Raw genomic sequence first — 18,409 nt, forward strand, 5'->3', positions numbered from 1 at the left:
AGGAATTGGTTTTTGCCATTGGGTTGTTGGAATTCTTTGCTAACTGGTAGTTAGTGCTGATGTGTTTCTTTTTAATTACTCTGTTATTTTGACCACATTGAACAAATCTAAGGGAAGGAGTCTATTTTATTCATTTGATATCAGTATACACTCTTCATGTTATAAATTTTTGGTTTTTTTTTTTTTTTTTTTTTGTATTTCTTTGCCTAGAATGCCATTCTTCAGATCTTCTTTTTTTAGGCCTCACCTCAAACATTAACCTTTAGAAAGGCTTTTTCTGACTGCCCTACCTAAGGATGCCTACCATATCATATCTCCCTTATACCATAAGGATGATTTTCTTATCTGCCTCTTTGTCTTCAGAACCCAGATGCTATCCTAATTTATATACTCTCTCAACAAATATTTATTGCTTGAATAACTTTATAGTAGATATTCTATAGTTTTTAATGATGAAATTTGCTTGAGATCAGTAAAAATATTTTTCTTTTCTATTTAAACTTTCTAGCAACCTGATAATATTGTTTATGTGATGGATGCCTCCATTGGTCAGGCTTGTGAAGCCCAAGCTAAGGCTTTTAAAGATAAAGTAGATGTAGCCTCAGTAATAGTGACAAAACTTGATGGTCATGCAAAAGGAGGTGGTGCACTCAGTGCGTAAGTATCATTTATACTATTCCATGTGTTCAGCTTAGGTGATGTGTATTTGTGTGTGTGTGTTTTAGTCAGCTGATCCAAAGAACTGATAAGAACAGTGTAGATGAGGAAGTTTATTTTGTCTCACACTTTTAGAGATTCAGTCCATTATTGGCCAACTCCATAGCTCTGGGCCCAAAGTGAGGTAGAGCATAATGGCAGAATAGTATGATGGAGGAAAGCAATTCAGGACATGACAACCAGGAAACAGAACTCGGCTCACTATGGACAAAAAAATAAACCCCAAAGGATGCCCCCAGTGACCTACTTCCTCCAGCCACACCCTATCTGCCTGTAGTTACTATCCAATTAATCCATATCAAAGGAGTAATCCACTGATTAGGTTATACATAATTTAATCTTTTCACCTCTGAAAATTCTTGTGTTGTCTCATACATGAGCTTTTGGGGGACCCTTCTACTAAACCATAACACTGTATTTATGAATTTATTTATATTTTAAGATATATTCTAATTGTGGACCTAATATGGCCTATAAGAGAAATTTAAATAGAACAGAATTTTGGAATCTCTTAGATATAGTTCTGTTTTAACTAGTGACAAGAAGTTTGAATGTTTGGACTTTTCTATTTGGCTTTGATAATCTGAAAATTTGTTTTCTTTTTTGAGCTTATTTTATATTTTTTCTGTGCAGAGTTGCTGCCACAAAAAGTCCAATTATTTTCATTGGCACAGGGGAACACATAGATGACTTTGAGCCTTTTAAAACACAACCTTTCATCAGCAAACTTCTGGGTACGTATAGTCATGGGGATATCAAAAAATCTATGAGAAATAATACTTCTTTAGAATGGATTAGGATTTTAATACTGTCTTCCCTGACCAGTTTCAGAAAATCATTTCATGCTGTAACTTACTTTCTTCACTTGTAAAACAAGGGTGATATTTATCTACTTGTGGCTACAGTTGTAAAGTGAGATTAGGTGTAAAGTTCTTTTGGCAAAGTTTTAGAGGACAATATAAAAATATGTAGTTGTTGTAATGTTAAAAAAATATCTGAAGGTGACATAATTAGAACGCATGGAATTTGGAGTTAAGCCCCAGCCAGAATCCCTGCTGTGTCTCCTCTTTATTGCTATTTAACTTTTCTAGTTCAGTTTTCTCACTTGTAAAATGTATTAAGTATTAAGAATATCTAATCTGCCTACCTTGCAAGGTTATTATGTATGTGAATATGTTTTGCATGATGTGAATCTAGTTATACTGTCAATTGTTAATTTTTCTATTCTGGGTCTTATAGGAATGGGTGACATTGAAGGACTGATAGATAAAGTTAACGAGTTGAAGCTGGATGACAATGAAGCACTCATAGAGAAGTTGAAACATGGTATATGAGTAGCAAAAAAGCATTTGATCTCAGACATCTATCCTTGATTTCTTTTTGATAAATCTATTGTAATTCATTTGAAATGATAATATGTTATTAGAGTCAGTTCTTGAAGTGTTTGTTTTAATGATTTATATGTAAATCATTTTAATTCTTAGGCATCTGAGCAGTTACAAAATCTAGTATTTTTTTATTGTCTTGTAATCAAATTACCTTAAGATTAAAATCAAGGCTTTCATGAAGAAAAATAGATGAAAAGTGAGTTAGAACATGCTTTTCTGTTTGTTTTCTTCTAAAAATATTTGTTTTCTTCGTGTGTGTGTGTGTGTGTGTGTATGTATAGTATTATAAAATATACAAAAAGAAATTTAAAAAAAGATTAAATACACCAACACAAACTCTGTCTTCACTCCACATGACAGACCACTCCTGTGGAGAAGTATAAGACTGCAATTAAGAGCTTAACATTCTTGGTATAAATACTTGGATTTGTATCTCTGATCTGTTTTTAGCTGTGTAACTTTTTCTAACTACTTAGCCTCAATTTCCTTATCCGTAAGAATTACATTATACTACCATATATAGTTGTGAAGATTACATTAACTGATGGATGTGAAATGTCCCACATGTCATAAGCACTCAACATATTATTATTGACCATTCTAGTTTTTTTTTCAAATGATCTTTTCTCTTGAATTAAGTCCCATGGCTATATACTTTTCCAAAGCCTCTTTGCTCCATTTTGGTCATCTTGTCAGGTACTCTTTTTAATTATTGGTGTTTTGCAGGAATCATCTTAGACTATCTTCTTTCTCTGCAGCTTTAAACCTGTTCAAACTGTATGTTTACTAGACCATTCTTGGATATTACACAGACACCTCAAAATAAACATATCATCATCTTCTCATCTCAACCTCCTACTTCATTGTTATCATTAATGACTCTTTAACATCATTTGTCTTGTTGCCAGAGTCAGAAACTTGGGTGGTGGTATTATTTTTTATTCTTTGTTGCGCTGCTCCCCGCTTTCCTTGTCAGTCAACTAACTAGCCTAGTGATTCTGTTTCCTTTATATCTCCATTTTATCCAGCTACCCTGCAAATATGCTGGTTAATCTCTTACCTTGATTGCTTATTTTAAGTTTTCCAGCTTTTCAGAGTCTTTCCATTTGATCTGTTATTATACTGCTGAAAAAAAGATGTTTCAGAAATGGAAATATGATTCTATTTTTGCCCTTCATAGAATCCTTTAGTGACTTCCTATTTTCCAAGTCATGTTTTGGCACCGTTGTACTTCGCATTCTGTGTGTGGGACTTGCCTTTGCTAGTCCTATTAAATACATCCTCTCTTCTTCCTACCTTTACCCTCTTTTTCCCTAGCCAGGCTGGTTAACTTGTGCTCAAATTTCAGATCTCTCTTTAAATCTCTCTTCAAGGATATTTTATCTGATCTCTAGACTAAGTTAGAACCTTTTAATGTTTGTTTTCATTGCACCCTATAATTGATTTTGTTATTCCTCATGATATCTGATTTCTTTGCTTGAAGGTGAAGGTAGAGTTCATGGCTGTGTTCTTCATCTTTTATGTTCACAGTACCTATCTCAGTGTCTGGCACGTAGTAAGGTCTTCAGTAAATATTGATAAAATGAATTTATTCTTAATTGCTGATTTTCTCTCCTACCTCCCTATATCTTAATGAACTTTAGCACTGCTTGTATGTACCACTTCCAAATTGGGTGGTACTTTCTGTCTCCTGGCTCTTTTCTTATTTCTCTATATTTTTATTTCTGTTCCTAAAATCCTACTCATTTCTGAGGCCACCAAGGATCCTTTCCAAATGTAGTGGTGATTTTCCTCATAGTCCTTGGTTCCTAATATTTGACTGTGTATCTGCCTTTTCTATTTTAAACTTTTCATTTGAGTTCCATGGTGTTGGATTTCCTATATAGGTAGTTTCAGTAGTAATTTATTTATAAATGGCCACATAGATATTTGAGCTCTACCTTCTCTTCCACTATTTTTTAAAATTTATTTTTTAGTTGTAGTTGGACACAGTACCTTTATTTAATATTTATATGTGGTGCTGAGGATCGAACCCAGGGCCTTGCACGTGCTACTCGAGTGCTCTACTGCTGAGCCACAATGCTAGCCCACCTCTTCCACTATTTTAACTCTGTTTCTGGCTATCTGCTGTAACCTTTAAAAAAAAAATTGTAAATAGAAAATACTCTTTGTTCTTTTCCTCATTCTCTTTTTAAGATTGAAGTTAATTTACATACAATGAAATGCTCATATCCTAAGGTTACCATTCCATTTTTTCTAAAAATTTTTCAAATGCATAGTAACCCACACCCCATGAAGAAACAGACCATTTCCATTACCCTAGAAATTTTGCTGTTTTATCCCAGTAACAGTTCATATGTTAGAAATTCTAGAATATGTCCTTTTGAAATCTTTGACCAGGCATAATATTTTCAGTAGTTATTCATGTGGTTATTTGTTCTTTTTATTGCTGATTAGTAGTTCATCCACAGATTACTCATTTTCTGTTCATGAACAGCTATGCTATGCTATTTAAGGAACCTCAGCCAGGCATGGTGGTGCATGCCTGTAATCCAGCAACTTAGGAGGCCGAAGCAGGAGGATTCCAAATTCAAGGCCAGCCTCAGCAACTTTATGAAGGCTCTAAGCAACAGTGAGACTCTGTCTCAAAAAAGAAAAAGGGGACTTGGGTTGTAGCTCAGTGGTACAGCCTAGCATGTGTGAGGCACTGGGTTCTGTCCTCAGCATCACATAAAAATAAATAAATAAATAAAGGTATTGTGTTCATCTACAACTAAAAAAAATATTATAAAAGAAAAAGGGCATGGGATATAGCTCAGTGGTAAAGCACTCCTGGGTTTAATCCCCAAGTAACAACAACAAAACTTAGAAATCTCAAATAATCTTCTAAAATATTTTTGCTGTTCTACATTCTCACCGTTAGTACATGGACATTTTATGTGTTTCACTTTTGGAGTCAATCCTTAATTTAGGTACCCTAGTAGGCACCTAGTTTGTATACCTTGTTTTGGAGTTTCCTATGTATTTGTATTTGTCCATATTTTCTGATAGAAGGTGAATTTCCCAGGGATAGATCCTGTCAGTGTGCCTATATATTCCCTATAGCATTCACTCTATCATCATCCACATAATAACTGCTCAGTGAGTGTTTATTGATTGGGTATTTTATAAGTATGCTTCAAAATGAATCTGTGATTAAGGAAAAGATTAGTTTTATTGAATGGAGATATACATTTGCTAATATATCTGAATCATTTATATTGTATTTCAGGTCAGTTTACGTTGCGAGACATGTATGAACAATTTCAAAATATCATGAAAATGGGCCCGTTCAGTCAGATCTTGGTTAGTTATCCTTAAATGTTTTTTTATGCCTTTTTTTTGTTTTTTTTTTATTAAAAATTCTAGATATATTTGCTTTAATTCTTTGGGTAAAAATGTATATTTTAAGACTTAATATTAAAGCCAATATTCAAATGTAGACATTATGAATAATTAGTTTAATCTCTTAATTACTTTGTTTAATTTTGTTTTAGGGAATGATCCCTGGTTTTGGAACAGATTTTATGAGCAAAGGAAATGAACAGGAGTCAATGGCAAGGCTAAAGAAATTAATGACAATAATGGATAGTATGAATGATCAAGGTAAGATCAGATTTCTTGACTTGGGACAGTGTTTTGAAAAAATATTAGTAAGTTGAGTTTTCTTGATAAAAGATGAAAAAGTTTTTTACTAAAGGAAAAATAGTAACTTGAAAATATTTAAGTGTTATGATTATTGTATTGACTTCATCACTGAGAGAAATGCTTAATATAGTTTTTCTTCAGGTGAGTTCCAAAATAAGAACCTTAGTTCACTGTGATGTTGATGGAAATAGGGAAAAAATGGAGTCAAATTTAGGGGAATACTGGGTTTATAAAGTTAAATGTTTGTTTATTCTGAGTCTTTTCAGCAGTTTAATATGCCAGAGTACAGAGAGACAATGTAAGCAAAACAGCTTTTACTTTTGAAATTCTCAGAGTTTCAGTCTTCTCTGAAATATAACTCTGCTCTATCTCTGTCATACTATATTATCATTAGCTGTATTGCTTCTAGGTCTTTTATCTGGTCTTCCATTAGCATTTCTAATCATATGACCCTTTTCCACCAATTTTTTTAGCATACTTTTTTTTTTTTCACTTAGTTTTTAGGCCTTCTGCTCTACCACTTCTCAACTTGACCTCTGACCTCATTTACAAAGAAAATTTGATAACAATTCCCCCAACTTTTAGCTAACTTACCTGTAGGATTGTGACAAACAAACCATTCTTAGCCCTCTTCATGCTTTTTCAAGAACCTCTCTATCAGTAAAATCCTTTTCTAACTTCAGGCCCTACTTATCTACTGATTTTGTTTAACTCTGTGACTCTTTTTAGTCAAGCTTTAAAAGAACAGTTGATACTCTCCTTTAAACCACTGAAATCTGACTTCTATCCTTATTCATTACTCTGGAGTAGTTCACATAAAGGTATGTAGTAACTTCCTATTGTATTGATCTTCTCTAGTGGATGTATATGAGCTTCTTGTTGCTTTGACATAACCGAGAAAACTAACTTAGAAGAGGAAAGATTTATTTTGGCTCCTGGTTTCAGAGGTTTTAGTTCATGGTCTGTTGGCTCAATAGCTTTTAGGACTATGGCAAGGTAGAAATGTGGTAAAAAGCCATAGCCAGGAGAGCTGAGAGAGACAGAGGATGAGGCCAGGGACAAGATAGTAGTCTCTGAGGATGTGCCCTGAGATCTACTTCTTCCATCCATGTTCCACATGCCAATCTATAGTTTCTACTATCTTCCAGTAGTCATTCAGCTTTCAGTGATTAACCCATCAAGGAGGTCAGAATCCTCATGATCCAATCAATTCTTTTTTTTTTTTTTAAGAGAGAATTTTTAATATTTATTTTTTAGTTCTCTGCGGACACAACATCTTTGTTTGTATGTGGTGCTGAGGATCAAACCTGGGCCGCACGCATGCCAGGCGAACGCGCTACCGCTAGAGCCACATCCCCAGCCCCCAATCAATTCTTAAAACCCAACTTTTGGACATTGGTGCATTGGGGACTAAGCCTGCAACACACGAGTCTTTGTTGGACACTTCATACCTGAATCATTCTTTTTCTTGATCAACTTTACAACATTGAATGTTGTTAATCACCTTTTTTCCTTGATTTCCATTATACCGTCTCTTCACTTATAACCATGCCTTTCTTGTTACCATAGTCTCTTTTACTGATCTCTTTCTCAGTCCAGCTTTTTAATGATTCTGTCCTCAGCCAGTGTTTTTATCATTCTGTTCCTTTTTGTGCTTTACCTACTACCTAATGATGATGGTGGTGGAGGGTGGTGATTTTGTAGTCATTAGCTGTTTCCTGAGCTCCAGGTTTTAATAGTAACCACAAATAAGATTGTCTACATCTTCAATTCTGGAAATTTTTTTGCATATAGAATTAGTAATTGTGGCCATATCAAGTATTTACTCTGCCAGGCACTATCGTGAACACTGAATATATATAAACCATTTAATTATCACAATACTCTTAAGGGATAGCCCATTATTTTCTTTTTCAGACCAGCAAAATGAAGTACAGGTAAGTTGAGTAATTTGCTTACGGTCACTAACAAGTGGAGAGGCTGGGCTTCAACCTCAACATTCTGAGTCCACATTCGCAATCATTAGCTGTGAGACGTAGTGACTCTCAAGTATTTGAAAGTATTTTTTGTGCTTGGCAAGGAGAAATATATATGAATAAAAGTGCTAGGTAAATGTATTTCAAGTTAATATATGAAAAGAGTTTCCAGCCTGGTTGTGGTGATGCACACCTATAACTTGGGGAGTCTAAAGCAGTATAATCACAAATTCAAAGTCAGCCTGAGACCCTGTCTCAAAACATACCACAAAAAGAAAAAAAAATTATAGATATAACAAAATGGCATAGATTGCCTTAATTTATGTAATGGGTCATCTCTTCTATGGTTATTAAGACAGAGTCTAAACAGCAGTTATTAAGGGATGTTATAAAGATAATGCAGACATAATAGAAAATTTTGTCTAAAGACCATCCCATTCCTGAGATGGTATGCAACTAAAACCAGAAGAACTGTACCTTGTATTCCGAGTGATCAAAAAAAAAAATAAACAATAAAGAAAAAACTGGAGGGAATTAACTTCTACTACATGTGTTTCTATAGAAAGGATTAAAATAGGAGTAATTACTTGATATGTACTAATGGTTTTTTTTTAATAGGACCTTCCTCCTTCTGTTACATAGCCTAAATTTATGAGTTAACAATTAATAGTTATTTAAGATAGTTTTAAGGTGAATACCTCTCTTCTTTTTTGGAATATACCATACACATCTGGTATGTAGAAGACATAGAAAGGGTAGACCTAGGAGATATGGAGATAGTGAACATGGAATTTCATAGTTCTCAGAATGTTCTTATTTTACCTAAGGATACTGTTAAGTATCCTTTTGAATATATTCCCCTAAATTTTTAAAAAATCAAATGCATACATTGCAAATGATAACATTTGTTAAATCTGCTTGATGGTTTGCTCATTTATTATACCTATTTTTTTGTATAAGATTTTGTAGTTTAAAAAGAACAGAAAGATGAAGTGTGGTTATCCCTTTAAAAAACATATCTGCCCAACTCTGTTTTGATGATGAATGGCAATTTTATGTTAAATGAAAGTAATTGACTTTGCCTACAGAACTGGACAGTACAGATGGTGCCAAGGTTTTTAGTAAGCAACCAGGAAGAATCCAAAGAGTAGCACGAGGATCAGGTGTATCAACAAGAGACGTTCAGGAACTTTTGACACAATATACCAAGTTCGCACAGATGGTAAAAAAGATGGGAGGTATCAAAGGACTTTTCAAAGGTAAGAAAAATAAGCTCATCATTAATTAATAGACTGAAAAAAGTTGAAAAACTAGTAAAGTTTAGTACTGAATTATTAAAAAATTCATTGCTGAATTTCATGTTTGTTTAGTAGTACCAGGATTTATAATGTGATACGATTTATTTGCTTTCAGATTAAAGATAATAGACATTAATATGGAAAAAATGAATGATTTTGTTTTTATGAACATATATTATTGTAGAAAATTTAGAGAATATAAAGCATAAGAAAATAACTGAAAACACACTCTACTTTTCAGAGAATAGAATCCTACAGTGCTATTGTAAATAACAATTGCTATAACTACTACTTTCTGATAAATTGTAATTTTTTTATATATTGCCAAATATTCCTGAAAATATAACATTTAACTATTGACTAGAACTATTTCAGTTATGCATGTGTCTTTTTCCTTTTTTCTTTTTTGTGGTGCTGAGGAATTAACCTAGGGTCTCACATGTATTAGGCAAGCACTGTACCACTGAGTATATATCCTTTGCCTTGTTTTATTTTTTGTGTGACTTTCTATACCAATTGGAATTCATTTTGCTGTGTATTATATAAAAGATAAGTTTGTTTTTCCAAAGAGTTAATCAACTCTTCTAGTCCTCTTTTAAATTACTTTATATAATGTATACACTTATTATAATGAATTTTTTATTTAAAAATACTGTTGATTAGGCAGATACAAAGATGAATAGTTTCTACAAAGAATGAATATTAACAGATAGATTTAATTCCCTTTGGTTTTGCACACTTTCCTTATTTTCGTTGTTTGGCTATATTTTCTCTTTTGTGACATGACAGATTTAAAATTGGTTATAATTTCCAACATCCCAAGCCATTTTATATTGTGATTAGTAAACACATAAGTCAGATTTAACATCATCTTCAAGTGACCCTGACTATTCTTGATAGAATTACTGAAGATCTATCAATCAAAACTTAGATATCTAAGCATTGGTTCATAGATAAAGGCACAACCAAGATGAAATGGGCAGTGAATGTACACTCATCGTTATCACACTAAAAAGTTTAATTTTGGGGGGAAGTTTTAAGTCCTGAAAAAGAAATTCTTAGAACAAATTACCAATAAACACAGAATTATCATCTTCCACAGATTAATTCTGCTTTTTATCACATAAACATTTTATCTTTCACTAACAGCCTTTTTTTTTTTTTTTTTCCCTTTCATGGTACTGGGGTTTGAACCCATGGACTCTATCACTAAGCTACACCCACTATCCTTTTCATTTTTATTTTGAAATAAGGTCTTGCTAAATTGTCAGGTAGGCCCTGAGCTTGTGATCCTCTGCCTCAGTTTCCTTAATCCCTGGGATTACAGACATAGGCTACCATTTACAGACTTTAACTGTTAGTCTTAATTCACATAATTTATTTAGATTGGTTGGCTGTGATCAGAGAATCAAGGGCAGCTTTGGTTTGTTTTTATTAAATGCTCTGAGAAGTACCACAGTTAATATTCCTTTTTCATAAATAATTTTGCTGAAGGAGTTCTACTCATTCATTATTGTTGCAGTGATAATCTCTTTTGCTTCCTGTCTCAATCTCCAGTACCAAAACCAAAAAACTTTATATACATATATACATACATACATACATATATATGTATATATATATTATAATTTATATTATATTATATATATATTTTTTTTTTCTATTCTTAAGTTCTCTTGGATTGATACTTTCAAATTCTTTTACTAGTCATGCATTCTCTCAATTAATCCATATCTATAAACTCAGTATTTTTTCTGACCTTTCCTCATATCACTATTAAGCAACTGTTATTGTAACTTATAGTTAATAACTGTTATGTGCACTTTGTTATAGTTACTCATATCATGAACAGATATGAGTAAAAGTGTTAGAAAAAAAGTATAGCTTTAAGAAAATCCTTAACATGTTCTTCTATATAGAATTTCATTTGTTATTCCTCAAAAATATGTAATTAAAATAAACATAGTAGGGAATAGGTAGTAATGGAAATAATTGTGTCAAGATGATAAGATTATAGGTGAATATTATCTTTTTTTTTTTCATTTACTCACTTCAAACTTTCTCTGATACCGTGATTATATTAATCTTATACTCATTCAAAATATCCTTTTTTCAGGTGGTGACATGTCTAAGAATGTGAGCCAGTCACAGATGGCAAAATTGAATCAACAAATGGCCAAAATGATGGATCCAAGAGTGCTTCACCACATGGGTAAGTATAAAGTTGTTGCCAATAGCTAATATATAGTTTAATTGATAAGGATTGAGTTTTAATGGTAATCCTTCTATTATGATAGTTTGAAAATCTTTTCAAAAGATATGTATTTTGAGGGAAAAGGTCATAAGTTAATGTTAATAGTATTAGATAAACTGAAGTTTTATTTATTCCTCTGCTGTGTGATTTTTGAGCAAGCTAATCACCTTTTATTAATTCTTGTTCCTAGTGATCTTTTGTCCTATTTTGGAACTGTATATTTTCAGTGATGGGTCTTCGAAATTATATAAGAATTTTGAACTCCAATTCAAAGTGTAACCTTTGAAAATTCCCTGAAACTTTGAATCTTGGGTTCCTTTTTTTTTTTTTTTTTGGTGTTAGGGATTGAACCCAGGGCCTTGTGCATGTGAGGCAAGTACTCTACCAACTGAGCTATATCCCCAGCACTAGTAGGTGTTTAATAAATGGTGAATTCTTTTTTTCCTGCAAGTCCTTTGAAATAATGCCCCCCACCCCCCAAGTTTTAAGTAACACAGTTCTCTTTATAAGAAGACTCTTGATCTTTTCAGAAAAAAAATTTTGTTTAGATTTATTTACTCTCGGAAAGGTACTGTTCAATGGTACTGTTTTCTTATTTCTCACAGGAATTTGAGGTGGATTGTTTATTCTCTAATAGATTAGGATTCTGGTGATAATACCAATTTTTAGTTGATGTGTTCTTTAAGGTTAACTATTGCAATCAGAATACGATGTGTTTTTAGAAATTGAAGTACTTGTTAGGCAAAAGTTACAGATGTTTCAAGTTCTGCTTAGTAATTATCTGTTTTCTACTTTAGGTGGCATGGCAGGACTTCAGTCAATGATGAGGCAGTTTCAACAGGGTGCTGCTGGCAATATGAAAGGCATGATGGGATTCAATAATATGTAAAGAAGATGCCTTAATATAAACTGACTTGGTTGATTACATTATTTGCTGAGACCTCAGAGTTTTCCCTCCATTTTGCAAACGGGAAAAAAAAAAAAGAGTACTTTTCTTGCCCTCTTTTTCCTTTTGTCTTTTCCCTTTCTTTCTTCTTCCCTCCCTTCTTTTGATATATGGGAGGAATATATGGTTTTTGTGAAAATCATTATATTTCTGTTTGAAAATTTTTCTTTTAGTTTTCATCATCTTAACACTTCTTAAGTTAAACAAATCATGATGTAAAATTTTAGTACTTAAAGGTTTTTAATTGTCTCAAAGGCCAAGCATTACATTTGTAAACAAGTCCTGGTCAGTAAGTTACATGATGTCTCAATAAAAGTGCTGTAAAATAAACTTCAAAATGGTTATAAGTTAAGGGGTTGTTAACTTTCTTTATGGTTTAAAAGGATCAGTATATCAAAAAAGAAAAGATAGAAAAGGCAGTAGATAAATGTCAGGTATAACTATGCCTAGAAATAGACCTTTGGTGAGAAATATAGTATAATAATTTAACCATGAGTATTAGGATATTTTATTTATCATAGAATAACTAAAGATATTTTTTGCCATGGAAAAATCTTAGTGCTTCCATTTAGATTGAAATTGAGAATTTGGTTCTAATTCACAATGTATGATGTTTTGTATACAACTTGCGTTTTTAACCTATTTTTAAAGCCTTCCTCTGGTAATCTTTGATTTTTAAATTTTTTAATTATTTATTTATTCTATTCGTTTTTTTGCAATGCTTGGAATTGAAACCAGTGGTGCTCTACTACTGAGCTACATCCACAATCCCTTTTGTTTTTTATTTTGAGACAGTGTCTCATTAAGTTGCCCAAGCTGACCTTGAACTGAGACTCTCTGGTCTCAGTCTGATGAATTGCTGGGATTACAGGCATGTCCACTATTCCTAGCTTTTTTTTTTTTTTTAAATATATTTAGTTGTAGATGGACACAATACCTTTATTTTATTTATTTATTTTTATAAATAATTGGTAGAGGCAAGTGCTCTACCATTGAGCTACACAAACCTAGATCATGCCCAGATTTTGAAAAGGCTCTACCAGAACAACACTACCTTGAAGTATTTGTTTTGTTTTGCTTTAGTAGTTAATGTATAGACGTCCTATTGTGAGATTGATCTGGTTATTTTGCCTTGGAGTACTACATAGTTCATTGAGAACAATTTTTTTTTTTTTAAAGAAAATGGGGGTTTTGCTTAGTTGCGCAGGCTGGCCCTGATCTCTTGTGCTCAAGTGATCCTCCTGCCTCAGCCTCCCAAGTAGCACACTGGACTACCAGTGTGCTTGTACCTGTCTAGAACAATAGCTTTTAAATTAAGTATGGAATTAATTGAAAATCCTAGAATAATTACTGTAGCTATTTATTATTGACATGAAGATAATAGAGGGTGTAACAATGTATTTTGAGCTAGGATAAACTGATTTTTAACAAAGGATTGATTTGTAGGAGGAAGATTTAAACAAAAGAAATAGCTAGTTTTTATAGAATTATTTTTTCGTGAGTCAAGTGTCTTAAAAGGTCTTAAAAACCAAAGTATCTTTTAAAAGAAATTACATAAAGAATACAACTGATTTTCTTTATTTTTTACTTGGGAAAAAATTTTATATTCCAGTAAATTTTTTTACCAGATAAAGACAAAAATATCCCTACAGAACATTGTATCGCTGTAAAACTTATGTGTTTTGGGTTCTGAAGAAATGTCATAGCAAGGTCCAGCTATAGAAATTTGACAACAGAGAAAATATTGTTTTCCAAGTAGTTCCTAATTAAACTGTTGCATACCACTTTTCTGGGTATGGCATTTTTTTATTTCTATTCTCAGGAGATCAATAATGCATTTTGACCAAAAAAGAGAAATAAGAGTCTTTTTTAGCTACAGTAACCCTTGTAGCTTCAGCATAGGTTTTAATATTTCTGTGTGTGTTGTAAACTGTTTTTTAGAAACTAAAATAACAGTGGCAAAGGACAGCTAAAATGCAGAATACCTCTGTCAGCTTTCATTTCTTTCCTTTTGTGTTAATTTGAACAATTTTCCTTTTATTTTTCACTATTTTTAAATTGTTTCCTTAACTTTTTGATATTTGATATATGCCCTATTTAGGCCACTAGCTAGATCTAATATTTATTGTACAACATTGAATCCTCCTTAAATTTTATTATAATCTTAAAAACAAACATGGATTAAGAATAGTGTCAAGATTATGATGCTCATTGTATTCTATAACCAAAAAGAAAAAGAAGGAAAGTAATAGTAACAAATTGCAAAACCAAGAAAGGGCATATTTGATTTAAATGTGCTATATATCAATGTTCTGAAAGTACCATATTTGCTGGCATATTTAAAAATGTATTTATATACACAGTGCATTGCAATCTAATAGAGGAAATTTTTGGAAATAAGTACTTTCATCTTGTCTAAGTGTTGCATAAACTATTATTTTGTTCTACTGAATACATAATTATTTTGATGTGACCTTGAATAGAAATATAGTATCACATAACTAAAAAGAGATTTAATGTTATCAGTGAATACTAATAAACAGATAGCAATAAACTCAGAAAATTTAATGGAATTAAAGTCCCATATCATGTATAGTAATGTAAAGGTAAAATTTATTTCAATAAAATTTATTTTCATTTATTTCAGTAAATTAAAGTTTATTTCAATGAATTTAAGATGTACAAAATGCAAATCACAAAATTCAAATGAATTTTTTATAAGTAACTTTAATATATATGAATATATAAACAAACATTTTGAGTAAAAATGGAACAAAGCATTTAAAATAAAAATGTGAGCTGACTACAGTGTTGCATGCCTGTAATCCCAGCAGTTCAGGAGGCTTACACAGGAGGGATGCAAATTTGAGGCCAGTCTTGCAATTTAACAAGACACTGTGTCAAAAAGGATTGGGGGGCTGGGGCTGTAGCTCCGTGGTAGAGCACTTGCTTTGCATGTGTGAGGCACTGGGTTCTATCCTTGGCATCACATAAAAATAAGTAAAGAGATTGTGTCAATCTACAACTAAAAAAATATTTTTAAAAAAAGGACTGAGGATGTAGCTCAGTGATAAAGCACTTGTGGGTTCAAGCCCCAGTACCAATAAATACATAAATAAATAATAAAGCGAAGGAATTTCAATTTGGTGTTTATATTACACTAAAGGAAAGTATTTTACTATTTGAATACAGAGAACAGCCAAAGAATTTGAAAGAACTTTTAACAAATCTGTGTCAGTGAAAATTATGGTTAAATAGCAACATAATTGTTGACCTTTCTCAAAACCTAAAAATAATCATTAAATAAAACTATGTAAATAATCATATCCAAATCAGAAAGCCATCATCACAGCTCAAATCTAGATGGTTTTCTTTATCACTGGCGTTCATTGGATTAGAAACAAAGTAATTGTCTTTAAAATTCTGCTTCAAATTCTAGATGCCATTTTCTAAATATTAATTGTTCCGTTGCACTTGAACTTAATGGTTTTTTTTTTGAGATATGAATTATAGGAATGAGAAATTTACATCTCAAATGCTGAGGGATTAATTTAAACTTTAGGTCAGCTGTGTAGGCTGTGATATTTTATTGTAGTAAAGTAGTTAATTGATGTAAAATTTTGCTGACAATTTTTCCTCCTGCTTTGCTACTAGGAGTAGATAATTGTGCTCAATTTTGAGTGGTTGCTTACCTAAGACCCTAGGCTTCTAATCCCTTGCATTGCCCTTTTGTCTGTAATATGGGCATATTGAGTACAAGGTAATTTTTATGTATGAGGAAGTGAAAATATTCTTTATGATACTTAGGATGGTGCTGCTATGGAAGTTCTTGTTTTTGACATGCATATGCTACTTTTTGCAGTTCTCATTTTTTTTTTCTCTCTTCATTTGAAGAGCACATTATATCTTTTAACTTCACTTGGATTAAAGGTTCTCTTATTTGCCTCAAATAAAGCATTTATCAGTACTGGTTGGATCATAAGGAAAAACAGCTAATAAGTTGCACAGTAGTATCTGCTTGTAAGAGGGGATAATTTAGCTGAACTTGCATTAAAATTCCCCTACTTGGGACTTGAGACTCCTGAAACTGTAGTATAAAGGCTTTTTCTACAAAGAAAAGTAGAAATGAGAGCCTAGATGCCATCTCTTTTCTTAAACTTTTCTCCAGAGGTCCCATGTCTGCATTACGTGGAGAGAACATATAATGGCTTCATATTTCCACATTTGAGGAATCATGCTTACTTGCTTTTTGTGCTTTTATAAATGGAAGGGGAAACTTGCTTGTCAGGGACCCAAAAGAGGTAGGAATTTTTGATGTGTATGATCATCATCTGTTCTTTCTGATCTTGGGAAATCACTTAAGGGATAATAATCTCGATTCTTGCAAAAGCTGGTACAAGATACAGCTGCACATTTATTGACACTGCATTTGATAGGAAATAGTTGATGTGTGTCCCTTGATTTTATGCAATTTTCTTATTTTGTTAAATGAAACAATGTGATTTTGCCCTGTGATGAAAGACTGGGCAAATTATCATCTTTTAAAGATCAATAATATTTTAAAGGATATATATACACACACATGTACATATAAATGTATGTGTATATGTATATATGCCATATGAAAGTCTTATTTGGTAAACATTCCTGGTTATCAAATTTTATTCAACTTTATTTGCTTAGTCTTTACATAGAAATGGATAGATCCAAATTTACATTTTTGGCATATATAACATTAAGTGATAAATTTAGACTACACTTGTGTTTTCAAGTAAATTATAATGCTTGAATTTATTTTTTTGTCATAGAGCTACAGTACTGCTTATAATATTACAAAGTAAAAGAAGGAAAATTTTGGCATATTGCTTTTGTTACCTGGGGATTGGACCCAGGGGTGATCAACCACTAAGCTATACTCCTATCCCTTTTTATTTACTTATATTTATTTGTGACAGAGTCTTGCTAAGTTGTGGATGGTGGCCTCAAACTTGTGATCATCCTCCCAAGTAGTTGGGATTACAGATGGGTGCCACTGTGCCCGATTTTTAGTTGAGCTTTCATAATGACAAAAATATAAATGCCCAAGATAAAACCACTAGACTTTCTGTGCTTTTACATTGCTTTGAATTGTTCATATGTAATAAACTGCTTTTCAATTGCATATTTGTGTGAAAATTACCATTTTTTAGGAGATATTTTTGTTTATGTTGGAATATAACTTGCTTTTTTTTTTTTTTTTTTTGGTACCGGGAGTGAACTCAGGGGTACTTGACCACTCATCCCCAGTCCTGTATTTCATTTAGAGACAATGTCTCACTGAGTTGCTTAGTGCCTCACCATTCCTGTCTCATCAGCCTCCTGATCCAATGGGATTACAGGCATGGACCACTATGCCCAGCTATAACTTGCGTTTTGAATTGTCAGTAAACTAGGAAACATTCAGTATTTTTAACCCAAAAAATAGCAGCAGTGGAAACTGTAATTTATTGTTTTAATTGCCAACTTGGAAAATAAATCACGGTTTATTCATAAACATCCCACATTTTTAAGATTGTTGCTTACCCTTCTTGCCAGTAAGAGGGAGCAGATTTTAAATATATGTAATGTAGAGCAGTGTTGTTATGAAGGCCAATTCATGAAATCTTTGACAATTGGCTTTTTGTTTTCAATTTACTGCCATTTGGTTTTGCTGTTTTGAACTGTTTCCACCTTTTGCTAATGCCACCATAGGGACTCTGATCATGTTTGTTTACATCTTCAGCAAGCTAACTTGGTTGATTATATTGCCAGAATGTAGATTATTATGGATTTCTAATTAGTTTTTAAAATGTAGATGGTTTTCAAAGAATTGTTCTTCGTATTTAAGATTTTTGCGGTCTGGGGTTAAGCTCAGTTGGTAGAATGCTTACCTCCAATTCATAAGGCCCTGGGTTCAAACCCCAGCACCACACACAAAAGATTTTTGCATTTCTCTTTCAGTTTATCATGATTGTAGTAAATAGGATAGAAAATGTACAAGAATACTACGTAGAGGGCAGACAAAAAAAACTTTACATAGAACAGAAAGGGACATTTAAGGCTCTAGGGGTGTTGGATTTGCTGATGCCATGCTGAATAACATATGCTACATCATGTAACATTGG

At 32.5% G+C, this 18,409-nt stretch overlaps 1 protein-coding gene across 3 annotated transcripts in view; it reads left to right on the top strand.

The window, feature by feature from the left end:
* The window catches only part of Srp54 (signal recognition particle 54), a 36,866-nt gene extending 24,248 nt beyond the window's left edge, over nt 1-12,618 (top strand). For all 3 annotated transcript variants that reach the window (XM_026413737.2, XM_026413728.2, XM_026413745.2), the window contains exons 9-16: nt 509-657; nt 1,351-1,451; nt 1,957-2,043; nt 5,377-5,450; nt 5,642-5,750; nt 8,857-9,027; nt 11,183-11,278; nt 12,118-12,618. In XM_026413737.2, the coding sequence (XP_026269522.1) occupies nt 509-657; nt 1,351-1,451; nt 1,957-2,043; nt 5,377-5,450; nt 5,642-5,750; nt 8,857-9,027; nt 11,183-11,278; nt 12,118-12,209 (879 nt within the window). In that variant the 3' untranslated portion in view covers nt 12,210-12,618. The remainder of the gene's footprint in view (nt 1-508; nt 658-1,350; nt 1,452-1,956; nt 2,044-5,376; nt 5,451-5,641; nt 5,751-8,856; nt 9,028-11,182; nt 11,279-12,117) is intronic.
* Nucleotides 12,619-18,409: the final 5,791 nt, after the last annotated feature.

This window comes from Urocitellus parryii, chromosome 6, assembly GCF_045843805.1.
Source record: "Urocitellus parryii isolate mUroPar1 chromosome 6, mUroPar1.hap1, whole genome shotgun sequence".
In the NCBI taxonomy this organism is placed as follows: domain Eukaryota; kingdom Metazoa; phylum Chordata; class Mammalia; order Rodentia; family Sciuridae; genus Urocitellus; species Urocitellus parryii.